Source organism: Centrocercus urophasianus, unplaced genomic scaffold, assembly GCF_019232065.1.
Source record: "Centrocercus urophasianus isolate 14NV4802_14NV808 unplaced genomic scaffold, USGS_Curo_1.0 seq_58, whole genome shotgun sequence".
Taxonomy (NCBI): domain Eukaryota; kingdom Metazoa; phylum Chordata; class Aves; order Galliformes; family Phasianidae; genus Centrocercus; species Centrocercus urophasianus.
In genome coordinates, this window is record NW_024885177.1 from 329812 (window position 1) to 354954 (window position 25143).

The following is a 25143-nucleotide window of genomic DNA, read 5'->3' on the forward strand; positions in this document are numbered from 1 at the left end:
TAACCACAGGTTGCAGAACTTGGTTTGCTTTAGGAATGTTTGATGCTTTCCCACAGAAAGTGTAGGTTCACATCTGTTGATTTGTGCTCCTTAGTCTTGGAAAAGGCAAAAGTGTGGATGGCCAAGGACTGGCAGGTTTCTTTTAAGGAGCAAATGTGGGAAAACTAGGCTGTAGTGACCCATCTAGTAAAGCAAAAGGACTGGTAAGCTGTATGATCTTTCCTGCTTCTGTGCCAAAACAGCAGCGATGCCAATTAAAATGCAGGCTCAGTTTTGCCCTGAAGCAGTTGCTTTGACATCATCAGGCAGTTCACTTTGAAAGTCCCTCGAGAAACTGGGATAATTTGGGGGTAATAGGCTCAGTGCTTCACTGTCATTCTAATCTCAGCTTCCTGGATGCTCTGTATTTGAAGATGTTATTCTAAAAAGAAGAATTTAGTTATTTAGAAGCGAAGTTATGATTAGGTCCACAAGTTGAAATCCTTTGAAGGAGTGGAGTATTGTTTGCAATGGGTGTAGAACAGCAGGCTGTTTGGCATCTGCATTGCTGAAGTACAGGCTTGCTTTGTTCCCCAAAACCCATTTAGAAATGACTGTGCAGTAGAAACAAAGCCGGAATTGAAATATGCTGCCAATAATTGAAGACCACAAGTAAAGGATGAGAGAATAATCACAGTGGTCCCATCCTGGAAAGAACTTAAAACACCATCAGCCTTATTTTTAAGTGATATCTACTCATTATCAAATCAAGAGAAGGAATGCTGAGTGTTTGTGAGTCATGAGCACGAGAAGGAACCATGTCTGCAGGGCTTGTGTTTGTGCATTTAACTTAGATAACTGAGGGGAAAAAATAAATCCTGTCTTTAATTCCAGGTGCTGACGGTACTTAAAGTAAACAACCTGAGTATCCCAGCTGGTTTGCTGAAGACATCTGTGATTCCTGGAGCTGCTGTTGTCTAAATAAGAACCTGTCCTGGTAGTACCTGGCTTCAACCCAGAAGCATTCTCTTGGGTCCTGTATGCAAGTCCATGACGTACTGGAAACGATGGGGATTGGTAAGAATACCACGTCGAAGTCAGTGGAGGCAGGAGGCTCAACAGAAGGCAAATATGAGGATGAATCCAAACATCCCACCTTTTTCACTCTGCCTGTAAGTAACGAACTCCATTCTCGAGCTCGGTGTGACTCAGTCCATCGGGCTTTGTTCTAATTGTGTCCCATGAAACCTGACCATCCGTAAGTAGTTAGTAAAAACTCTTTTCCCACTTGTTTCTGTTTATATGTAAACATGGCCAATTATGTTGTCTATAGTTATTTCCTGTGTGTGCTCCAAAGAAAGTCGTGCAGTTCCCCAGGCAGTTTGTGATTAGAACAGTTGATGGTAATACTGCAAAACACACCAGCCCCCATGAGGAGTATACCCTATGTTCTTTGCCTGAGAGTAGCAGGCAGCAGTAAAGAAACAGCTGCTGATCACCTTTTACTTAATTAGATTTTCATTACGTCCTTCATGTCTAGGCTTCAAAGTGCTCTGTGTGATGCCTTTCAAATGTGTGTGTTCCTAGACATGCTGTTAGAGAAATAACTGCTTCTCATGTGTGTTACCTTTTCTGACAAAATGTCAAAGGCACTTGTTAAGTGCAAGCCAGGGGGGAGATGGCTGATGTGAGCTGCTGTTGCAGAGAAAATGTTTATTTTAGCACTTCTTTGTTTTGCTCTGTTTTATTTTTAAGGTTGTGATTAATGGTGGAGCAACATCGAGTGGTGATCAGGATACAGAAGACACAGAGTTGATGGCCATCTATACTACAGAAAATGGCATAGCAGAAAAGGTATTTGGTTGTTTCCTTTTATACAAGAACTCATTCTTGCTTGTTCAGTGCTATTATTTGCTCACAGTAGTTTTCCTTGGCTGTGAGATTTTCTTTCTCTAATAGAATTTGCTGATTTGCAGTCCAGATGGGGTCTGGGGGAGTTTTGACCTCGTGATTCTTCTGGTCACACGTTTCAGTTGCAGAAGTTGGAGGATGACTCAGCAGGCGCCAGGAGCAGTTGATGTGCTGTGACCTGCTGCCTGATTTCATCATAGGCAGCTTTTGCATCTCTTCGTTTCCATTGGCCTTTTCATGAGATTTCCCTGCTAAGATCCTTTTCTTTTGTTCTTCAGTTCTTAATTTTTCCAGTGTTTAGTCAAACTAGCGGTGTTGAGCACCCTTGAAAGTGGGATCTTTTCCAGTTTCTTCTGAGCTCCAACCTAATAGACTTAATTTTTCTAATTGTTCTTGTAAGTTGGGAACTTATTATTATTTTGTGACAGCTTTTATGAGTGAAGATCGGGTCATTCGTAAAGACCCTTGAAGATTTTTACCTTAGGACAACTGTGTTTGTCTTTTTCCTATTTGGAGGCCAGTTTGATTGTGCCTTTTCAGCTTTCTTCTTCCATTCTATTGCTTTTCAATCCTGTTTAATAATCTTGCAAACAGAGACAGTATGAATCATCTGAACTTTTTAGAGGAAGAAGATTACAGGAAATAAGAGAAGCACTTTTTTCTCAAGTGTTCATTATCTGATTGGCTCTGTGGTTAAGCATTATTTCAGAGAAGCCTCAGTTTGGCAGTTTTTTTTTTTTTTTAATGTCTACATTGAAACAAGGAAAAACTCCTTTGGGTCCTTAAAAGTGCATCTTGACGTTTGCTTATATGAACCTTAGCTGCTTCTGGGACAAGGATGATCTTAAGTAGTGTAGTTAGTTTTCGAACTCAGACATCAAAGTTCACTTCAGAACATACCCTGGGCAGGTAGTTGTGATGCAAGTCTTGTGTTACATTTTGGAAGAATGTCTGAATGCTGCAGCGTGCATTGTGTGCAGTGTGTCTACACGTGTTCTGTATGCAGAAATCTGTCTCATACACATTTCTGGTACCATCTCGATCGTGCTGATATTATAATGCTTCTTGACAGCTCTTCCCTTTTTCCTTGCAGTTCTTCAGCTTTCTCTTGGTCCTTCCTAGTTTTGTACTTCATAACACGAGTCTTCATATCTTCATCTTGCATGATTATTTTTATTGATTTTTTTTCCCCCTGTTTGTTTCTATGTCATTTCCCAACATTTTTGCTCTGCCTTTCAGTCTCATTCTTTTTCCTGTACGTAACTATTCTGTGTTTGCTTTTTTTCCAATTTGTGTTGTCCCACTTGTGGGCAGTTAAAAATTTAAAAAATGAATTAATCTCTGATGAATATCTCATTCACAAAGGCGCAGCTTATTCCTGGCAGTTCCCTAAAGCATAATATTATGGCACACTTGGCAAGCACCAGCATGTAGTCAGTATATGGAACCAGCAGGCGCATGCTTGAGATAATAAATGGCCAGTGACTACCCAGTGACTTATCACCTGTAGCCACACCTTGCCCTAATGGTTGCCTTGATGTCTCTTATGCCCACTCCCTTTAACTATTACCACTGAAGTTCTGAGCAAGTTGAAAGCTTCCTTGTTCAAAGCAGAGTAAATCTGGATTTTGGAAGAGAGGAGCAGTATCCTGAATGCTGTCTGTGCCCTCACTTTGCTGTTTGGGAAGGACACTGCTATCATATTTCTTCTTCAAAGTGAGAAAAATTCAGTTGTAGGGGATCTATGAAGTCATCAGTGACGGCTGAGTGTTGCGGGGCTGAGCAAAAGTTAAAGCATACTATTGAGGGGATTGACCAAATGCTTCTTGAACACAAGAACGGGGCATCAGCTGCCTCTGAGAAGCCTGTTCCAGTGTTTGGAGCACCCTCACAGTAAGGGAATTTTTCTTCATCTCTATTTTGAACGTACCCTGATGCAGACTTGTGCTGTTCCTGTAGGCTTTACTGATTACCAGGGAGAAGAAGCTGGCACCTCCTCATTTCCCTTCCTTGGGATGTTGTAGAGAGCAATGAGATCATCTCTGTGACTTGTAAACTAGGCAACCACTCATCACAGAACATGCCCTCTGATCCTTTTATCAGTTCATTGCTCTCTTCTGGACGCGTTCAGGGACTTAACATCCTTTCTGTGTTGTGGAGTGCAGAACTGACACAATTACTCAAGGTGAGACTGCACCAATCAGCAGGAGAATCATCTCCTTGGACCAGTTGGCCATACTGTGTTTAATTCTCTGTAGATGACTATAAAGTTAGCTAACTCTAATCAGCAGGGATATTCCCAGGCTCCCAGCATCTTTGGTAAATTGTTCAGAGTGATCATGAGGTTTAACACCTGCTATTTCCTTCAGCACTCTGGAGTGGATCCTGTCAGACCCCATGGACTTCTTCAGACCATGGAGCTGATTAAAATGATTTCCTTACAGTTTTGGTGACCACGAATATAAAGTTGCTGAGAGTCCCAGTAATGATCCTCCTGCTTGCAGGACTGGCAGCCCGAGCTCTGTCATTGATATTAAAAAACTGAGACGTTACATTCTTCTGCCTTTTCCTCATCTTCACTTGTTGGGTGAATGGTTTCACTAGTTCTAAATCCTGTGTTTTTCCATAGAGCTTTCCTTGCTATTGATATACTTGAAGCCTTTTCTGTTGTCTGACAGCACAAAGACCACTGTCAACTCGAACTTCAGCTTTTCTTGTTTTCTTCCTGCAGGTGCAAACTGCAGCTCTGTAATCACTCCTTGAAACCTGATCTTGTTTCCAGGGATCACATATCTTTTATTTTTTGCCCTTGTTCCAGGAGGAGTTCCCTTTTCAGCCAGGCTGATCTTCTGCCCTGCTTGCGTAACGTGGAGCGCAGTGGGATTGCCTGCTCCTGAGCTTTTAAAGATGGTTATTGAAAATCAACCAGCTCGCATGGATTCCCAGGATACTCTGCTAAAATGCTTTTGATAGAAGAGTAAGAAAGTTGGCTCTCAAGAGCTTAAAGTTGTTGCCAATTGTCAGTATGTCTGGAGAGCTTTATGCAGACCAGTTGGCTTGTTTCTAAGCCAAGTGCCCGCTGAACCTTTTCTTCTTTGCAGACAAACGTAGGCATAAATGTAATAAAATTACATTTATGTAATTTTACTTACAATTATACACACATAAAAATACATGTATTTATTAGGGAATGCTTCGCCGTGCTGCTTTATAATGACAGAAGTGTATCACAGGATCTTCTCCAGGTGAATCTGACATTTCTCTGACTTTTATCAGCTTCCAAATCTTCTTTCTGCATGTCTTTGTGGCTCAGCCTCTTTGTGCTGTACCTTGGATTTATGCAAACTTAGGTTGACATGGGATATATACGTTTTCCAGAGTTCCTATAAGAGAAAAGATCTGCACAGGTTTACAGCTGCTCTGTGCTCTCCCTTCAGTATGAGATGAAGCTCTGAAATTCTACTTCATAACTTTTTTTTTATTATAATTTTTTAGAGAACTCAGTCAAGGGAGCAGTCTTTCACTTTTTGGCCAATGAAAAATGATGCTGCATGCTGGTAAATTAACAGTTGTACTTACTGGCCTTTTCAAGAGCTACACCTTTAATCTTGGTGAGCAGAATGCCTGATGCTGAAGGCAGTTTAAGTCTTTTGAAATCAGTGTTTTTCTATTTCATATTCTATTGTAATAACCGTAGTCTTTCCTTAGCAATGTGATTGTTTATGCTGTCTGAATTTGAATTGGTGTTATTACCCAGTGCTAGATAAAAGGCAAATGCTGTAGGTCCATTTGGCTTCCCTGACCTTGCAGGTGATAAACAAAGTGGAGATTATCTAAGAGTGATCTGCATATGTGTTGTGATTTCGGAGAAGTAAAGGCTGTGTGAAGCGAAGTCACAGGTCTGGCAAAAGCGCCGGCCTGTTGGGTAAGGCTGCTTCACTGAGATCAAGTGCAAGTGTGGATTAGGTCAGAACAGTAGTTACATAATGTCGTTTTTGGATAGCTGAGCTGAAATGATGAAAACTGATACTTCCTTCTACTTTTGTTGTTGGTTCTTAATGCTCTGAAGTGTTTGCATTTTGATTCTCAGGAATTGGAAAGCAGAGAGTTATAAACAATTCCACTTAGTTGTAAGGAAGAAGTGGTTGTGCTGAATCTTGTTTTAATGGAATATATGTGGGGATTTTAGAGCCTGTGTAGCTCTGATGAGTGTTCTGTTAGCGGTGTATGAGGGCCCGTGGAAGGCCCCAGTGTGGTCTCACTTAAATTCCTGTAGGTTTGCATACAAACGGACCATGTATGTATTCAGTTACAACAATTAGGATTTGTTCGTGTATGAAACATGAGGGACATGACTGTGGGATGGGGAAAAGAAAGCTATGTTACGGCTAAAAAATGGTTAACCAAGATTCAAACTGGGTAACAGTTAAGCTGGGAAGCAGCTTACAGGCTACACAAATGAGGAGCTTCCTTGCCTGTGATTTAGGCCTCTTATGCAAAGGTGGCTGTTTGACTTTGCAGATAGCCATTGTTGATTCTTTTTCTTAGTTCCAATTCCTCATTTTTCTTTCTTTTTTTTTAACATACAGTATTCTGAGACACTGTGTGGCTGCCAGGTTGGTTGTACCATAAATGAACTGTTGTGGTAGTGTAAGTAAACAGGAAATGGTTTATATACACGTGATTTGTTCAGTGCAATTTCTGTAGCCAGAATTGTAGATGAGCCCATCATCGAAGGTAGAAGGTTTCTGAAAATGCAGCGTACAGATGTTGCTTGGGATTATTACACCAGACTTGCAGCATTTGGGAATTGCCTGATAGTTCAAATTCAGATTACTGCTATGTAATATTAACCTGTGTTATGTTTTGTGTCCTCCTCCACCTTTCTACCCTCCCCCATTTGATAGAGTTCTTTGGCAGAGACACTGGACAGCACTGGCAGTTTAGATGCTCAGAGAACTGATATGATTTACACTATTGAGGATGTTCCTCCGTGGTATCTCTGCATATTTTTGGGGTTACAGGTATGTTTCAAAGCAGCCATTCTTTTTTCCTCTGGCATTTTTTTAGCACTTTCTGTGTATGTGATAATTGATTCTTCCCACACTCTCACACATTTGAAAAGCTGTTAAGATAGCTTCTTCTGAAGTTGATCACACAGTAACTTTACTATGTTAATAATGACCTCTATTATTGCTGGCTTAGTTACTAGTGAGGTTCACTTAAATATTTATTATTCTAAGCTATTGTTAGGTAGGAGGTAAGTTAGCAAACAAAGTGTGAAGCTTCAGAAACTGACGCTTCATACCTCTAGAATTAATGATGATGGGAGATAATTGTTTACTGCTAAAACCTTGAATATTAACCTGATACTGTAGTGGTTTCTGTTCTACAAACTTGATAGCACCATCCTGCAGCAATTACCTGCAGACTTAGTAATAAGCAGGGTGGGCAAATTCTGTCGCTGCTCTTGGATAGAATGTGTGTGCATCTTGCAGATGTGATTGTAGTGGTGAGCTGGACCGTACTTCTGGCCCAGCCACTCACTTATGTGAAGAACAGCTCTTCTCATCTCGCTTCCTTCTTGAATGGTAATAAAATCTATCCCACAGGAATGCTGAGAATTTGTTAATATCTGTAAAGTATGTTGAGATCTCCAAACAACTACATTCCAAGGCATCTTTCTTACTTCTGCCTTTCCTTTGAGGGCAGGCAGTTCTGTAAGGATTATTGTTGGATATGGTGACACCTATTTGTTTGCTTAACATATTTAGATTGGGAAGGAATTAATGAGTACCTATTTTCTGATACTTGGGAGCTTATTTGCATCCTAGTGTGTAAGTGCTTTAAATTCGTTTGTAAGCTATTGGCTTTTCACATGGTTGAAAATGAATGAAGTTGACTGTCTGCTTTTCTGAGTTGAAAGCTGTTTTCAGCAGTTGACTGAGTACTTCCTCATCAAGAACAGTAGCCGTGCAGCCATGTAAATAAATTAGTGGTCATTAGCAATGGGCTAGTGGTAGCTTAATGTGGAACCAAGAAATGAGTCATTTGATAGATAATGCAAAAGCAAAAATATCCAGTGGAAAAGAAAAAAACGGTCATAGACTAAAAAATAAAAAAAATAAAAAGTCTGATGTATTAACACTTATTTTGTTGTTGTTCACAGCACTATTTAACATGTTTCAGTGGAACTATAGCAGTTCCCTTTTTGCTAGCTGATGCCATGTGTGTCGGATTTGACCAGTGGGCCACCAGCCAGTTGATTGGGACCATTTTCTTCTGTGTGGGCATCACTACATTGTTACAAACAACTTTTGGATGCAGGTGAGGTTTGAGACTTGTTTCCAGGTGTGGAGATGGTGACTGTAAGATTTTCCAGGATGTAGGTAGAGATCCAAGAAGCAGCCTGTTTTCCAAAGGAGAAACACTAAATATGAGATAACTGTCCCCTATTCGTGAACTGCTTATTAAAATCTTTGGAAAACCTACCCTAATTAAAGACGGATCTGAAATCAGAAAATATATCTCATGGGTAAGAAAATCCAGCGTGTGGAAGAGGAGGAGAAAAGAGAAATCTTTGAGAACAGCAGGTAGAAGTGTTTTTGAGGAGAAGGAAAAATTCACGCACCTTTGTGAAGAAGAATTAATTGTGATGTTTTCATTGGGTTCTTTAACGTTTTCCGCACGTTTGGAAAGATTTATCTTAGAAACAGAATCTTTGGGTGGAAAAGTTATCTCAGTGGGGTGCAGAAGTAAAGTCTGTTGTATATTGAGATCAGTTCTTATCCAACGCTTTTTCAAGTATTTCAGCTTTTCTAATGTAATCTCCACTGATGTTTTAGTTTGAGAAGATACATTGCTTACATACTTTCTTGTCTTTTGACTTTGAAAAGGAATCTTTGCTTTGTTTTTATTACATTTTGTTAAATGTAGAAAATCTGTATTTTTTTAATGGAGAGCTCGGTATAATTGAAGCTGTTGAAAGAGAACAGTTTCTTTCCCCAGCGAATTTTCTTTATGTCGAGACTCATGTTTTCTGCCTGACTGGCTCTGTGTGCTTACAAGTTAGCTCCATTTAGCTGTAATCATAAATTCTCGAGTACCACATCTGAAAGGAAGCAGAGGACCAGTGTTCAGTGCCTTTTGATGCTCTGAACCTGATCGACCTTGCTCATGTTAGGGATGTTTTTTCCCCACTCCAGTTTGTGCTTTATGCAGGAAATGAAGAGATCATTGACCTAATTAGGAGACAAGGTCTTCTGTTTTTCATCTTTGAGTGTCTGCTTCCTGGGCTTATTGAAGTTGAAAATCTCTGTATTTTCTGGACAAATGCAGAGTTGTGATTGGATATTAATGCAAAAGGGAGCTTGGTTCTCCTGTACACCTAATGGGTTTCTTCTTCTGCCTCAGATTTACCAGAAGAACCTTACTTTTTGTATTTCCAGAGACCAGTATGTCTTCACGGATCTCAAGCTTGTCATCTTTCTTTTTTTTCCCTAGCTAATGTTGAGCTTCATGTCTTTATGACTTGCTATAGAAAGATTTGTGGCTCTTTCAAAAATAGGTGTGGTCCCATCAGTTTGAAATGCTCTGTTTCTCCTGTGTAATCCAGTGTTTGCCTTCTGTGGTTTTCCTTTTCAGTGCCCTTTTCACTTGCCCTGCGAAAGATGTGTTTATAAACTGAAGAGGTAATTGTGTTTGGGTCTTCTATTTAAGAAGAAAATTCCAGTGGCTGAACGTTTTGTAATGATTTAACATGTGATTCTGGTTTTATATAAGGGTGGGGCTGAGATAAAGCAGCAACGTTCACTAAATGAGATTTTCAAATATTTATTGGCATGCATCTCGGTTGTATAGTATTTCAGCAAATAAAGCCAGCATGGTTTCAGAAGGACAGATTCTGTGGTTTGAAGGTTCATTTGGCTCCATTATGAAGGAGAGTTCTGGTCAGTCTGGTACCCATACTAGTTTTTAGGAATTTGAGATATTTATTGGATTTCCTAATAAGCCAAAAGGTTTTGCAAGGATTCAGATTCAGAGCAGTTAACATGACTGAAACAATCCCATGCAGCTTTAGTATCTAAACATTCTAGGCTTATTGCTGTGCCCATCACTACATTGTCTAAGCATTCCTACGTCTGTGTGAAATGTTGATACAATGAAGGAGCTTCCAAATGACTTCAGCTTCATAAATAGCTCCATCTTCACAAGTGCTGCTGCCAGAATTGAGCAACTCAGCAATATAGCCATGATATTCCAATGGCAGGCTGGTGGTGCTTAGCTAGTGATGAATGCCTGGATTAGCAGTGGGAAGGCTATTTCATAAAGCACGTTCCAAACTACAGCTGTCTCTCCAGAAAGATACTAATTGTGGCTGGCTGACTTTGGGGAATGTTTTTAAAAAAATGATGGAGGGAGGTAGAAACTGTTATTTTCCGCTTAGACAAAAGCACAGCATTTTGAGCTCACTGACTCTTCTCGTAAATGGTTTTGGATTAGCCATCTTTCGTGATGGTTGAGCAGATAGCTTAGCAGGACTTGCTAAGACCGTATTATGCAATATGTAATTTTATCCAGGTGAATAGTCTGGGTCTACAAAGAGGATTTGGGTAGACAAAAAATACCAGCGTGTTTTTAAAAGCACCAGATAGCCCCAGTTCTGACAAAACAGCTGAAGTTAAGAATAGACTGGCTACAGATGAGGGAAGAATCTGTGCAATGTGAATATCTGGGTGAAGAATGGGCTCACTGGCCAGGCTCAGAGTCATGGTGATGAACGGAGGTAATTCAGTCGGTGGTTGGTCAGTGGTGGTGTTCCCTGTGATTTGTTTTTGGGGCTCAGTCTAATTAATTTTTTATCAGTAATCTGGATGAAGGGATCATCAGGTTTGTGGACCATACCAAGCTGGGTGTGACTGTTGATCTGCTTGAGGATAGGAAGGTTCTGCAGAAGGTTCCCAATGGGCCAGATCAGTGGGCTGTGTCTGTTTGTAGGGCATTCAGGAGGCCGGGTTCTGGGCTCCCGTGTTTGAAAAAGACCAGGAACTACTGGAAAGAATCCAGCAGAGGGCTCCAAAGCTGACTAAGGGCCTGAAGCACCTCTGTTACGAGGAAAGGTTGAGAGACCTGGGACTGTTTAGCTTGGAGGAGACCGAGAGGATCTTATCGACGTTCACAGATATCTAAAGGGTGTGAATATCAAGAGGGTGGGAGCAGGCTCTCCACAGCTATCTGGAAAAGGAGGTTGTGGAGGGATGGATGTTGGTCTGATTTCTCAAGTGACAGGTGGTAGTGCACAAGGAAGTGGTCTCTGTTTGTGATGGAGGAGGGCTGGACTGGATGTCAGGAAGAATTTCATCACAAAAGGATGGTCAGGCATTGGAGCAGGCTGCGTGGGGAAGTGGTGGAGTTGCCATCCTGTTTGGGACATGGCATGTGTGGTTTGGTGGTGGGACTCATTAGGTAAAGTTGAGGATTGGACGTGATGTTGCAAGCTTAATTATTTTATTATTGTGTGGTTTTATTATCTTTAAAAGGATAATTCTCAGTCTGAATGCCCACAGCAATTTGTGTCCTGTAAGTGTGCCACTCGTGAAGGTTGTGCAAGGTTTCTGGAGGGCGTTTTGTGTCATAGAAAACTCACAATCCAGACTTGTCTCAGTGTGACTGACTTCACCACTGGTGAATGTTCTTGCAAAGTGCGTTTACAAAATCATTATGCAGGGACAGAGTATTGTGTAGGTGGGACAGAGGAGTAACAGCTTGTTAAGAGGTATTACATGTTATGCTATGGGCACCAGCTTGCTCAGTTTGCCCAACGAACCTTGAAAAATGAGGTGAATCATTCACTCATAGCCGCTACTGTTTCTTCCCCAAAGCTTTGATTTTTGCTAGAGAAAGGTAAAAGGGAACTGCGTGCAGGTCAGTGGTCCTCAAGTGGTTCATGTGCTTCATATGGAGTGACTTTCAGACTCAACTCTGGAAGTTGCAGCAGATAGGTCGACTTGTTAGATTGCTCGTGGCTCGAACTCCTTGCTGTAAAAAGCTGGTCATCTGTTCTGACTTCCTGCCTGTGAACTTTTACAACTGCTGTTAGTAACATGTTTCTGTTTTGAACTTTCCTCTGTTAAGCGAGTTTTTTTTTTTTTTCCCCTTGTACCTTTTTGATCTTAATCGGAATCTTCTACAGTCAGTTCTTTTTCTTTTACTAAGACTTGTACTGGCATCAAGGCACTTGACTGTGGCTGTAAAACAGCCATAAATGCAGTTCAGTTCCTAGTGCTGCATGTGCAGCTGTTTCACGTGTTACGTTTGAGACCTGCTGTTAAAGAGTTACAGTCCATTGGTATTTATAGAACAGGTCAAAGTGCATCTTCTCTATAGTTAAGTAACATCTGAATATTTGTGATGCTGTGCATGCTACCGTACATTCAATAAATACATAGTTGGTGCTGGTGGATGCTCTTCAGATATTAAACCTTTTGGGAAGTGTAAACACCACTGCTAAGAATGTCATCTTGAAATTCTTGCAACATTTGTATTTATTGTTAGTAGCCACCTGGTACATCTAATCAGCACTTAGCAACCTAATTGCTGTTTACACATGTACTTAAAGATGAATCTGTAAATGACTCCATTTCAAGTCATGCAGTGGGAAGGTACTGAGTACACAGACTGCTTACCTCTATCAGAAGGCTCTTTAATGTGGTGAGACTGTGAAAGCTGAATGTTCAGCACCCTGGCTGGTGCTTACATCACAGCATGCATCCTCATCCTTGTTGTGATAGTGAGTCAAAAACTTAAGGCAACGTCTGGTACCTGCAGTCAGCATCCAGTAATTATCTGCTACAGGCATCTTGTTGACTTCACATACGTAGCATCTTTTGTTAGGACTTTCTTTTGGTGATGTCTTAGCATTTCTATGTTCTTTTTAATAAGAAATTCTCATATTTCACATTTGTGGCAGCCATCTGATACAGGATGGTTTTGAGGATGAATAAGCACCTAAGTGCAATTGATACCTTGACACAGTACCATGACATGGAGTAGCATTAGCATCTCTTCTTTCACTTTCCACCAGGTTACCCTTGTTCCAGGCGAGTGCTTTTGCATTCTTAGCACCCGCTCGAGCAATACTCTCCCTGGAGAAGTGGAAATGTAATAATACAGGTAATTGTCATTTATGCTTGTTCTCATTTAAGTGGCAAGTGACCCAGATGTCATATAGAGCAACTGCTGAACCTTTTGATATGGAAACTGCAAGTAATGAGCAGGGGATATAGAAAATGAACTCCTTTCACAAGGTTAAAACCTTGCTTTAGAAGATTTCTAAAAGTGCCCCCATGGATTTCTGGCTTTCATTCCTTTATGTCCATGTCTAATCTACTTGTTTTATAAGTGAGTTGAATGGAAGATGCAAAATTTAAGAGAGCCATTAAGGCCTTGTTAGAAAACTTCTGTTTGTTAGGGTTAACATCCAGTTGTAATTTCTGCTTTGATCACACGTATAAATCCTTTGATATTGAGAAGATTAAGCTACTGGGAAAGAGCACGTGGGTCTCAGTGCTTACCGAGGCATACTGTGGTGCATGTCAGTTCTCACACCTGTGTCAGATACTTCCAGATGACAGAACGTGCCACAGTCCTGGCATACCTGGTTGAGAGAAAATGCTGTCCAACAGATAACATTTGATTGCCAAAGCAATTTTTCCACTACTTGAGCTTTTCAGAAAGAACCTCTGCTGCATCTTGCTCCTTTTAACCTCCAGATATTGTCAGATGGGGCTCTTACCCGGGGGTCAGTTCATTGTTCAGGGAGTGACCTAAATTGGCTAGCAACAAACATTGGGGTGCTTCCTTGATTCCCAGCAATTGAGTAATTCCCCGTTCATTTGCTTATTTGAGTGGGAAAAATCTTTAAAAAAACCTTTATTTCTGAAAATGACAATTATTTTTTCTACTTCAGTACACTGGGTAAAATTAGTGGGTTAGCTCTTGGGAAATGTTTACACGTTATTACAAGATTTATAGCATTGCAGAACTTTTTAAAATCTAAACCAAAGTTCTTTTGCTAAGCTGTGTCAAAGGGAAATTGGTTTATTAAATGGTGGCAAACAAACAGAGGAATAAATACCTGTGTTTTGTCTTTTCTTCTTTTGGTAAGATATAACAGTTACAAATGGAACAACAGAACTGCTTCACACTGAGCACATCTGGTATCCCAGGATACGAGAGGTAATGTAGGAGTAGCCTTTTGCAGTTAATCTGTCCAATTTCAATTAAGTTTCTCATTTAACCATCTGTGTGTTCTCATCGTTACGTTGCTGGTTTCTTCTTTCACTGCAGTTTCATTGGAATATATCCCTTTACTCACTCTATGGAAGTCTTAATTTTTTTTTCAACTTGTTCATCGCTGTACAGCAAATCTGATGAGTTAGTTGTCACATTCCAAAAGATATGCAGTGAAATGCACAAGTGAGATGAATACTGTTCTTGTAACACTTGCAATTTGCACTCACCAGTAGCAGCTCCGCAAACCATGGGCTGCTAGCAGACCGCTCGCCTGCTCACTCTGGTCAGTAGGCTGTCCCGTGGAAGGTAAAAGGCAGTTAGCAAACGTGTTCATCCCCAGGTGTTCGAAGTTGGAGACTTCTGATAAGACCTGGATTCTCCCAAAAGATTTGCTGAAGTATATCAAACTCCTTCTCCACTTGAAGCGTTGCAGTCTGAACCTCACTGTTCACTGCAGAGCCCACGGTGAGGGTTGTGCCCAGGCATCCCACTACAGTGGTAGATAGCATAGTCCAAATCAAGGCGTGTGTCATGGAATTTATCTCCCATCCCGTTGCTTTGGGCTGCAAACTTTTTCTTAATTAAAAACAACCCCTCTCTCTTCCCCATGTTCAAACCATAGCTACATCCTGCCAAGAGCCCTGCAGCCAAGAGGGCTGACAGTCTCCTGAGACCACAACGCTGCTCTATACCAGCTTCTAAGGAGCACTTGTGAACAATGCAGCATACACTGCCCCTAGGAGCTAGGAGCATCACCTCCGTGGCGCCACCAACCCTTGCCGGCTCGATCTGAGAGCTTAAAGGTTAGCCTGGAACCCAGGTCTCCTGTCTGACAGTGTGATGTGCTATCCACACAACTACCAGACTGGCCCACTGGTCTGTTGTGTAATAGTTTTGTGGAGAAAAACCATAAGTGTTATGCTTAAGCAATAAGTCACTTAAACCTAATGAGCTGTTTTATGACAAAAAAAAAAAAATGCTGAGTTCTTCTGTGTCACTGAATTCTTTGAACTGCAGTTTGTAATCCAGAGCAGAAAAAGAAATGTTTTGGTTTCGCTTTTAAGATGCAAGTAAACTGTCTCTTTCCCTTTCTTGTGTGTTCAGATCCAAGGTGCTATTATCATGTCCTCACTGATAGAAGTGGTGATTGGTTTGCTTGGCCTTCCTGGTGCCCTGCTGCGATATATTGGACCTCTGACCATCACACCAACTGTTGCTCTCATCGGCCTCTCTGGTTTCCAAGCAGCTGGAGAAAGAGCAGGCAAACACTGGGGTATCGCTATGTTGTAAGTACTCAGGGTGTTTCTGATGTAGACCAGTGAGTCCCAGCTGGTAAGTCATCACAGAGGTGTTCTGGAGTGCCAGTGAGAAACCTGAGTCTGCCTGGCTGCCAGAGGTAGCGTGGCAGTGCTCCCAGCTTGGAGAAGCAGAACGTGCAGGAGTCTGGGTGGGATCAGCAAGCAATTAGGGAACAAAAACCACAGCAACTCATGAGAGGAGGAAGGAGAGAAGGCTGACAGTGAGATGTAGAAGACAGAATGTTGTGAAACGACAGTTTGTCCGGGAGTCGTGGGTCCATTAATTCAGTGCAAACTTAAAAGCAATTCTGCAGAACACCAGAGGGACAAGTGGACAACTTGTATTTCTTTTTTAGTGATGCTTTTGCACATTTCTTATTTGGCAAAAGCAAGCAAATGGCTTTGGTAGTAGTTGTCCATTTCTGATTTTTGTTATTTTATTTCTGCATATCCCCAGAAAATTTATTTGATGCCAGAATACATATTTCCATGAATGCCAGTTGCTGAGGAAACAGATTGGACTTTTAGGATGAATATGGTTTCTTTTTCTACACAGCTGCTCTTTTTTTTTTTTTTTTTTTTCCTTGCTATTACATCCTACCTCTACTTTTCTACCTTAATTTTCATTCAGTGGAAACTCTGAAGTTGCTTCAGTGAGTGCTATTTCAATCTCACGGTGAATTTGGAACTTACCTTATTTCAGAGATAGAATTAAACAAGAATGTGACAGTATTGGAGGACAGCTGTGGTAGCTTCGGTGTGTCTTGTATTATTCTTTTCTAAATTATAAGAATTGTTTCAGTTACTGAAGTGTAAGTAGGCTGACTGCTGTTCAGCAGGCAGAAATACTTGGTTTCAGGCCATGCTGTGCATATTTCTGGAGGTATGGATGCCAGGGAACAAACAAAATGCGATTAGAAGTACAAAAGGGAATAGCTGGGAGAAATGAGATGAAGCGAAGACAAAAGTTTCCTGTGAGATGCTGTTGATAAGCAGCCAAATTGGGATGGAAATCACACTCTAGGGAGCATGAAATTGGCTGGAGCAGCTGAAATATCCGATGTATAGCGACCAGCTTTGAACTGGCTCTGGAAGTGGAAGGAATGACTTGGTGCGATCAGACTGTGATGTGACACATCTGTTAGCACAGTACTTTGACCAAGTAAAGTATTCTGTAAGTGCAGCTTATGATTAAAAGGGCTGTTTAATTCACGATCTCCAATGCTAGCATTATGGATATTTTTGTAATTCTGTTATGTTAAGCAGCTGACACAAAGGAACATTTATTTTCCTGCAAAACAAATTCTGTGCAAGTTGGGACTGATGTTGTATTGATCACAGACCTTTGAGTTGGACATGGAGACCTGTAATGGCAGCTGATATTTTGCAGGTGGAAAAAATAGATCCATTTAGGAACAGGTTTAAATACTGCTCAGTCAATAAGTGTTTCTGGCTTCAGCCACTCAAAATGTGTGCTATAGAGCTGGAAATAACTCTGTGGTCATCTGCTGCCACTCAAAAGTAACTTGATTTCTACAAGATACGGCACTGAAAATGGTCTTGCCTGTTCTGATGGGATAAAATGACTGCATCACTGTCTAGCACAATGGGGTAATATTTGTGTAAGAGCTGTTTGCCTTCGTTAGCTGCAGGTGTGATTTGACAGGATTTCCAGACTCCAGAATGATTTTGTTGCCCTTGTCTGAAATAATTTAATGATAAAATACAGACCATCTCTAAAAGGGGAAAGTATTCCCTAATTTCTCTGCTTGTGAAGAAAAGCTCAGTTTTCAAGTCTTGTCTCTGTGTCCTGCTTAGACTCATGCCATGCATCCTCCTATCCTCCTCGCTGTCTTAAATAATGCAGCTTTTTTCTTTTTTTTAACAAAAAATGCCTGGTAGCTGTCTGTCCTCAGGGCTGAAGTGCTGTTAGGGAGTGGAGCCCATCGTCCTTCTGTAATGGACTTCTGGAGGAATGCCAAAGCATTTCCTGAACGCAAGGGAAAAGGTGTCTTTATCATTTGACTTCAGTCACAGGGAAAGGCTGTAAAGGATGCCCTTGTGGTGCAGAGCTCTTTGTTCCTGCAGATCGAGGGAGAAAATGTAGCTCTGTTCTGTTTCATGCAAGCTGAAACTGATCCTGGATAGGAAAGGGAGGGATGCTTAAATTCCGTCGTCTTTTCTTCTCCTTAATAAATCTGATGAAAACATAAGCTCAAATTGCAGGAAAGCTTTGCTCCTTCAGACAGCTCGACTCTTTCTGTAGCCTTTTTACAGCAAAATGCTTTTTGGTTACTTCAGAATTGATCAGCTCCTCCTTCCTTTTTATTTTACATTGCTGTGGGTACTTATTTCAGCTGTAGACTTGAATTATTTTTAACGTATGGAGGAGCTTAGCAATTTTGACAACAGGGAAATGCATAACACTTGAGGCATCTAAAAACTTTAATGAACTAGGGTACTGCTGACCTGCAGTTGACTGGGATCTTGGTTTTTGGGCCCTATTCTGTTACTATTGCATTAGTAATATTAGCTAGATTATAATAATATAATAATTATAATAATATTACCTAGTATTATTAGCTAGAATCACATCATAAATCATACTCTAGTAACATATGCAGCAAACATTGGGGTTCTTAAGAAGTGAATGCAAATGATGTCGCTTGGGATTACGTGGAATAATTATTTAAAACAAATTCTCTCATTTTGTTTTGTCTCGCTCTAAATTTAAATGTGTGCTTTTGTTTGAAGTCTGAGCAGCCTGAAAGATTTGTGCTGAGAAGGATTTTTAAAAGACTGGTGCTAATGACATCTCTCTCTTGTCCCGTCCTTCTCCTTTTCTTGTTGTTCCTTCTCAGGACTATTTTCCTCGTATTGCTGTTTTCTCAGTATGCCAGAAATGTCAAATTTCCCCTACCCATTTACAAATCAAAAAAAGGATGGACAGCATATAGACTGCAGCTTTTTAAGATGTTCCCTGTAAGTAGCTGAATTCATTCTTCAGTGGCCAAAAGTGACCCTAATGTAATGTTTGGGGACTTTTTTGCTTGATTTTGATTTTTCTTAGTAGTACAGTAGATGGCAGAGGTGAGATAAAAGCTTGAATGTGGTTATGGGAAACTCGATGGCTGATTTGTTCATTGTAGTCTTGCCAGATCCTATTCTGGCATCCATCTCTGATGGAGCAGTGAAGGTGATGGAGGGAAGAGGTAGAGAAGGACATGTTTTTATGCATGTAGTGAAAGCCTAAAGGGAGTCCTGAAAAAAGGGATGACAAGATCATTATCTTCTAGCTTTGTGAAAGCAGCACTCTGTTTCCCCATGTGAAAGGCTTCTTTTATTTCTGTTAAAATTGAGACTAATTCACAAGGCTAATTCACTAGCTCATGTAAGTGCCCATTTGGAGACTTTTCCATTTGTTAGCAAGATGGCAGACTTATTCTAAGGCTTCTGTAAGAGCACCTTCATTAGAGGTATAGGATACTCAGCAAATCTATTGCAGGATTTACTGCTTCTTCAGATGTAAAACATCACGTAAGATCACACTCAGTGCATGTGCAGTAGGTGCTCTGCAGCACCTGTTTGCTATGGATGCATATTGAGATGATAGCTGATCTTTAAACAGCTTCTCTATCTTCCTTTGCAGATAATTTTAGCGATCTTGGTGTCGTGGTTGCTGTGCTTCATCTTCACTGTGACAGATGTCTTTCCCCCCGACAGCTCCAAGTACGGCTTCTATGCTCGCACGGATGCCCGACGAGGAGTGCTCTTAGTGGCTCCGTGGTTCAAGGTCCCTTATCCCTGTAAGTATGTTTGGTTGTAAGGGTGGTTTTCTTTTGATAGCCTGCTAATGTCAGTTTTGCTAGATTTTATGTAGGTAGCTCCTGACTCCTAACGACGTGGATGTGACTGTATATTTAACACAGGGCTTCAGGTAAAGGGTTGATTTATCTGTACTTGTCACTGCTGTGGCCAGCTGCAGTTGATGTTACAGTAATAAGGGTGGGTTGTTATGACTTCAGTAGCTCCCTACAGGAGTTACTCATAGTTAAAGGAATCACCAGTGCCTGGAGTTTTTCCAACTTAATATGCTTCCCTGCCCCTGAAGGCAACTGTTCTTGAATTAGCACAACTATTAGAAAGCTGTGCAAATAATTTGACTTCCAGAATTGGGCTTATGGGCAAGCTGGCAAATGCCAGTCAATGCTTATGAAAGTGCAGAAGAGTGCATGAAAGTGCAAAATGCCTTATGTGGCACCTTGGTTGATTTAGTCTTTTGCCAGCTACATCTAAGTCTAAAGCTGTTAAAGGCTTTTTCTTAGGACTTGAGATAGAGCTGTACACTGGTCTGTGCTTGTGCTGCTCAGAAATTAACATAATCGTAACAGAATAGTACTCTTCCAGAATAGAATAATATAAATTGTTATGAATGCCCATACATCATAATGAAGGATCTGCACTGTGGTTTTTCATATGCTTTGTTTCTGGTTCTTAGGAAAGAACTCATCTAAAGCATTGCTTGCAAGATGTGTAATAGAAGTTTTTGGGGAAAGAAGAGGCAGAAAATTTTTCCACCCTCATTAGACCTTTCTTATTTGTGAAGCCTTCTTCTTTCATGTTTGTGTAACTTAAAAGTTCCTTTTGTTGCGAGAGACTCTTTATTTCAGTGAGATAAAAGCATCAAGGCAGTGGCTGTGGAAAACCTGCCAAGCTTTTCTGCAGGCTTAAATTAATCTTACTTTCCCTTGTACAAAAATTTAGAATTGGAAGTTGTTTGTGCAGTGATCATAGCTGGCTGTTGGACGTTGTCTTCGTTTGATAGACTAAACTTGTAACCAAAGACTGAGTTTTCAGAGGAATGATAATAAAGAGGCGTTTGCCTCACTGATCTGAATTGGGTTTTTTTCCCCTAGAAGTAGTTCAGATTCCTTCTGAGCAGGAGGAGAGCCCCCAAACATGATCAAAGCAGTCGGTTAGATGGTTATTTCTTTGCTCCTTTAATCTAATTGAACTTGCCAGGCTGTGTGACTGTGAAGGGAGTTTGTTGATTCCATTAGAGAATAATAAGCTGCTGTGCGTTTTGAAATCTAAATTGTTTTATGTGGCATGAGAGATTTCAGTTTTGTTTTCTTCACAGTTCAGTGGGGACTGCCAACAATTTCAGCTGCTGGAGTTATAGGAATGCTCAGCGCGGTTGTCGCTAGCATTATTGAATCAATAGGAGATTACTATGCCTGTGCCAGGTTGTCTTGTGCTCCTCCTCCTCCTATTCATGCGATAAACAGGTATGTCAAAAAGAGAAAAAGGAAAAAATGAGGATCAATTCTATTTTCTTATGTCATGTTTTTTTTCCTTGGGGCGAGACAGGATTCTGCTTTGCTGTTATGTGTTAGGCACAAGGGCTGAGGATGTGAAATGAGAGATGGAAGAGCTGAGTCCGACTCTGATTCAAAAGTAACATTGGAAACTTAGTCCTGTTCCTACTGGGATCTATAGAAATTAAGAAATAATACAGTTTCACTGGGGAGGGAACTCTAAATCACCTCCCCTAGGAGGACAGGCTGAGAGAGCTGGGGCTGTTCGGCCCAGGGCAGAGGAGGCTCTGGGGAGACCTGAGAGCAAGCAGCATTGCAGAGTTTAAAGGGGGTCTGTAGGAAAGAAGGGGGCAGATTCTTTAGCAGAGTCTGTTGTGATAGGAAAAGGGGAAATGGCTGCAAACTAAAAGAAGGGAGATTTAGATTGGATATAAGGAAATACTTGTTCACTATAATGGTAGTGAGACACTGGCATGGGTTGCCCAGAGAGGTGATGGATGTCCCATCCCTGGAGACATTCAGGGTCAGGCTGGACAGGGCTCTGAGCCGTGATCAGCTGTGGCTGTCCCCTTTCATTGCTGGGAAGTTGGACTAAATGACCTTTAAAGGTCCCTTCCAACCCAAACAATTCTATGATTCTGTGTGTTTAATTTCCTCGTTTTAGGAATGTGATTATTTGAGACACAGAAAGTCAGAACACAGGTTGATTTTCCAGCTGTATTGGAAGTTGAAATGTCAATTACAGTAATTCATGTGGGACAGATGCCTTAACAGGCACTGCAGTCATAAAGCACCATCTGAGTGAGTCTATGCTAAAACAAGTTTGACAATTTTCTGTTTCTGAATTACAGAGGAATTTTTATTGAGGGTCTCTCCTGTGTTTTGGATGGAGTATTTGGGACAGGGAATGGATCCACTTCTTCCAGCCCTAACATTGGTGTCCTGGGCATCACGAAGGTATGTTAATCAGCCAGTAACTTTGAGTATTATTTTGTCTTCTTGTGGTTGGGTTATGCTATTTTCATATTTTGTAGCTTCACTTTGTGCAGACTCAACTTTATACAGTATTCTGAACTTAAGCATCAGGCGATGCCTAATAGAAATCCATTCTAGAAAAGGATGCTAGGTAATGCTAAGCATTCTAAGTAAACAGGAGTTTAAAAGCGTTCATAATGCAAATGATGCAAAATAAAGCAGCCTTTTGAAAACCAGCGAAGTATTCCAGAATTGTAGTGTTCTTGAGTTGAGGCACAGACACTGTAAACTGCATGGAAATTAATATTCCTTCGGATCTCTTAGCCCTGAAAGCATTGCTACAGGACTGTTTTCAGTGTTTCATTTTGATACAATGAAATATAAATTGAGATCCTTGGGTCTTGTCTGCATCTGTACTAGGATGTTACACTGACAGAGCTAGAGCAGGAGCTGCAGTCAAGGTAACTTCAAAGTTAAAAGGTCTCTGTTGTGATGTGTTTATAAATCACTGAGCATGATTAAGGGGTTGCATTTTGGGGGCAGTGTCACTCAGCAAGATGCGTAAGCAGTTGAGGAATTCCTTTGTTTTCGTACTGAATGGATGGGTGGTTGAGTGCTGTGCTGAACGGGGGGACCTTGGGCTGCAGATGGATTTGCTCGACACTGTTAATTTAACCTTGTTAAGAAATATCAGCAGAATCAGTAAGAGCAATTCACGTCGTAACTGCGTACATCCTGTTGTGTGCTTGGCTTGGGAGCAGTAAATCTACTTCATGCAGGCAAGATGCAGAATGTACGTGCTCCTCTTGACATAACTCATCCCCCAACTTCATCCAATATAGATATGGATTTATCAGCAGCCATATTTTTTCTTCTACACAAAGGATGGCTCTGTTTGCTTTTGCAATGGAATATAAATACTAATAGCACCATCTGCTGTCTGTACAAGTGCTCCTTTCAGTGGGTGGAAATTTCCTAGAAGAAATTTGCTAGAAAAATCCTTAGAGAAAGGTTTATGTTGTTCTGCTCTTCCTGTTTCTCACTTTGTAGTTCCAAGAATTAACAAATATTTTTTACTGAGGGTGCAGGAATGAGCAGGCATTTTCTCTTGAAACAAAGAACAGAGTTAAGTACAGTGAGGTTTGTTCAGAGAGTATGATGGAAGAGTTGAATGTGCCTTATCTAGAGTGGCACAGCTGGATGGCTGTGCTGCAGTGTTTTGCCCTGTTTTGCTGTCTGAGTATTTGTCCCAAAAAAATCTAAACAACTTTGCAAATTCAATTTCTATTAGAATCAATCTGTACAACTTAGATACTCTGCTGTTAGTCGTAAAAGGCAATCTTCAGTGCTCATGAAAGTCTAAATAATCATAGTGATCCCACTATACCACTGCAGCTGTTGAAAGGGCCTCTACCTGCCTTGAAATTAGCATTGGTTGCATTTGGAATTTTGAATTCGAGGCTTCAACTGGATGGAAAGGCTGCAGAGCCTTTGAGCTGTACTGGATGAGAGGGTGACTGATTAAAACTCAACTGTTAGGCGAAAATTATAGCTGGCTTATGCCATAATGTCAGTGGTGTGGTTACATCTTTAAGGTGCCATACCCTTACTCACACTTTCCAAAACACTCTCTTAGCATGTGTACAAGTGCCTTGGAGTAATTGCATAGTTTAAGCTAGGTGCTGACCAAGATGCTTTCAGTTGCTTTCAAATCTCATGTGAAGTTTAATTTATTTGGCTTGTAGAGGTTGATCAATGTCACTGTTGTGGGGATCTTCCTTTTTTCAAAGATCTGGTTATTTCATACAGGAAGGTAGTTTTGGACCAAAGTGTTGGTGCTCATAAGGAAAGGAATATATTTATTTACACATAAATTGGGAAAGCTGCAGGCTAACTTGTATAGATTTAACTCATTTAGCTCAGTCAATGTGATGAACAAATTTCAATTTGTTTGAAACACAGTTTTCTAATAGAAGGTCTGCAGAGAGCTTTGCTAGAAACTGCTGTGTGAGTATAACCATAGTTTTTGTTTTGTCTTCTGCTCCTCGTGGACCTCTTAGGCTGTGTAACACTGCTAAAATGTTGAACGTTCAGATTGATCAATTGCAGTTACAACATGGTGCCAGACAGCAACTGCCCTGACGTCTGGATGCTTAAAATAGAAAAGGGAAGGAAGTGCAGACACTTGGTTTGGCGTTAGCACAGCCATCATTTGCAGCTGAATTGCATTCAGTTTTGATCTCAGAGGAATGTTATAAAATCTCTTGATAATCTGTCTAGAAAGGTTGTATCTCCTTCAGGTGAACTGCATGAAAGATGATTAATATATGTATTACTGTGTGAAAGGGTGGCAATGCATGAGTTCTTTTCACTTGTTTTCTGCTGATCTGTTTATAATCTCTCCTAGTTATGGTCTGCTTATTGTCTGTGTTGTGGATGGGACCATGCCCCGTGGTTATAGGGGCTACAACACTTACAGATTTTGTTAAAGCTCATTAAAGCAGACTTAAAGTTATGCTAGAACTGGACTGCAGCCATGTTACAGCTGAGTCTGAGGCATAAAGGCTCTGCAGCCTGCAAAAAATATGTGGAAGTTTGAATGTGAAAATGAATAATAAAATGCAAGGGATGAAGATGGATGAAGTGTAGACTTTGTGCCAGTGTGCTTTCCTTTTTGTTCTCCTGCAGGTTGGAAGCCGCAGGGTTATTCAGTATGGAGCAGCTTTCATGCTTTTGCTTGGGATGGTTGGCAAGTTCAGTGCTCTGTTTGCATCCCTGCCTGACCCCGTGCTTGGTGCCCTCTTCTGCACTCTCTTTGGTAACGTATGTTTTTTGCTCCTCTTCATGTAGTCTATGGCAGCATCTTGTTACACCAGTGCTGCATTTGTGTTGCTATCTTCTTACTGTTTTAAGAAAAAGAAGCCTGAAGAGTGAGACTTGTGCTGTTTTTATCTAGGGATGATTACAGCTGTGGGTCTGTCTAACCTCCAGTTCATAGATCTGAATTCTTCTCGCAACCTGTTTGTGCTTGGATTTTCCATTTTCTTTGGACTTGTCCTTCCCAGCTATCTCAAACAGAATCCACTGGTGACAGGTATGTGTTCCTGCTCGAATTCATGAAGTCCATACTAAGTAAATAAGAAGAAATCCAACTTATTATGGAGGCAGGAAAAGCTATTGGTAAGGAGACAGGTGTGTTCACAGGAAAATCAATTTGGATGTTGAGATTGGAGCTGAGTGTTTTGGTGGGGTACATCTCAAGTTGTCCTGCTTTTCTGGGTAAGATTGCAGAACAATGCCAGGACACAATTGCCAGCTGGACTGAAAGAGGGACTGCAAAGGTGAACCTGAGTTATGAAAAGTGTCGA

At 40.9% G+C, this 25143-nt stretch overlaps 1 protein-coding gene across 23 annotated transcripts in view; it reads left to right on the forward strand.

Annotated features, from left to right (window-relative positions):
• SLC23A2 (solute carrier family 23 member 2) overlaps positions 1 to 25143 on the forward strand; it is a 50844-nt gene that overhangs the window by 19385 nt on the left and 6316 nt on the right. For 22 of the 23 annotated variants that reach the window (XM_042836188.1, XM_042836166.1, XM_042836171.1 and 19 more), the window contains 13 exons: positions 874 to 1151; positions 1735 to 1833; positions 6798 to 6914; positions 8060 to 8217; positions 12974 to 13062; positions 14057 to 14127; positions 15289 to 15470; positions 18344 to 18464; positions 19132 to 19288; positions 20623 to 20770; positions 21652 to 21757; positions 24464 to 24593; positions 24732 to 24869. In XM_042836188.1, coding sequence (XP_042692122.1) covers positions 1020 to 1151; positions 1735 to 1833; positions 6798 to 6914; positions 8060 to 8217; positions 12974 to 13062; positions 14057 to 14127; positions 15289 to 15470; positions 18344 to 18464; positions 19132 to 19288; positions 20623 to 20770; positions 21652 to 21757; positions 24464 to 24593; positions 24732 to 24869 — 1648 coding nt within the window. In that variant the 5' untranslated portion in view covers positions 874 to 1019. Of the gene's footprint in view, positions 1 to 873; positions 1152 to 1734; positions 1834 to 4708; positions 4868 to 6797; positions 6915 to 8059; positions 8218 to 12973; positions 13063 to 14056; positions 14128 to 15288; positions 15471 to 18343; positions 18465 to 19131; positions 19289 to 20622; positions 20771 to 21651; positions 21758 to 24463; positions 24594 to 24731; positions 24870 to 25143 lie in introns of those variants that run through there. The other variant, XM_042836190.1, reaches the window with a different exon arrangement.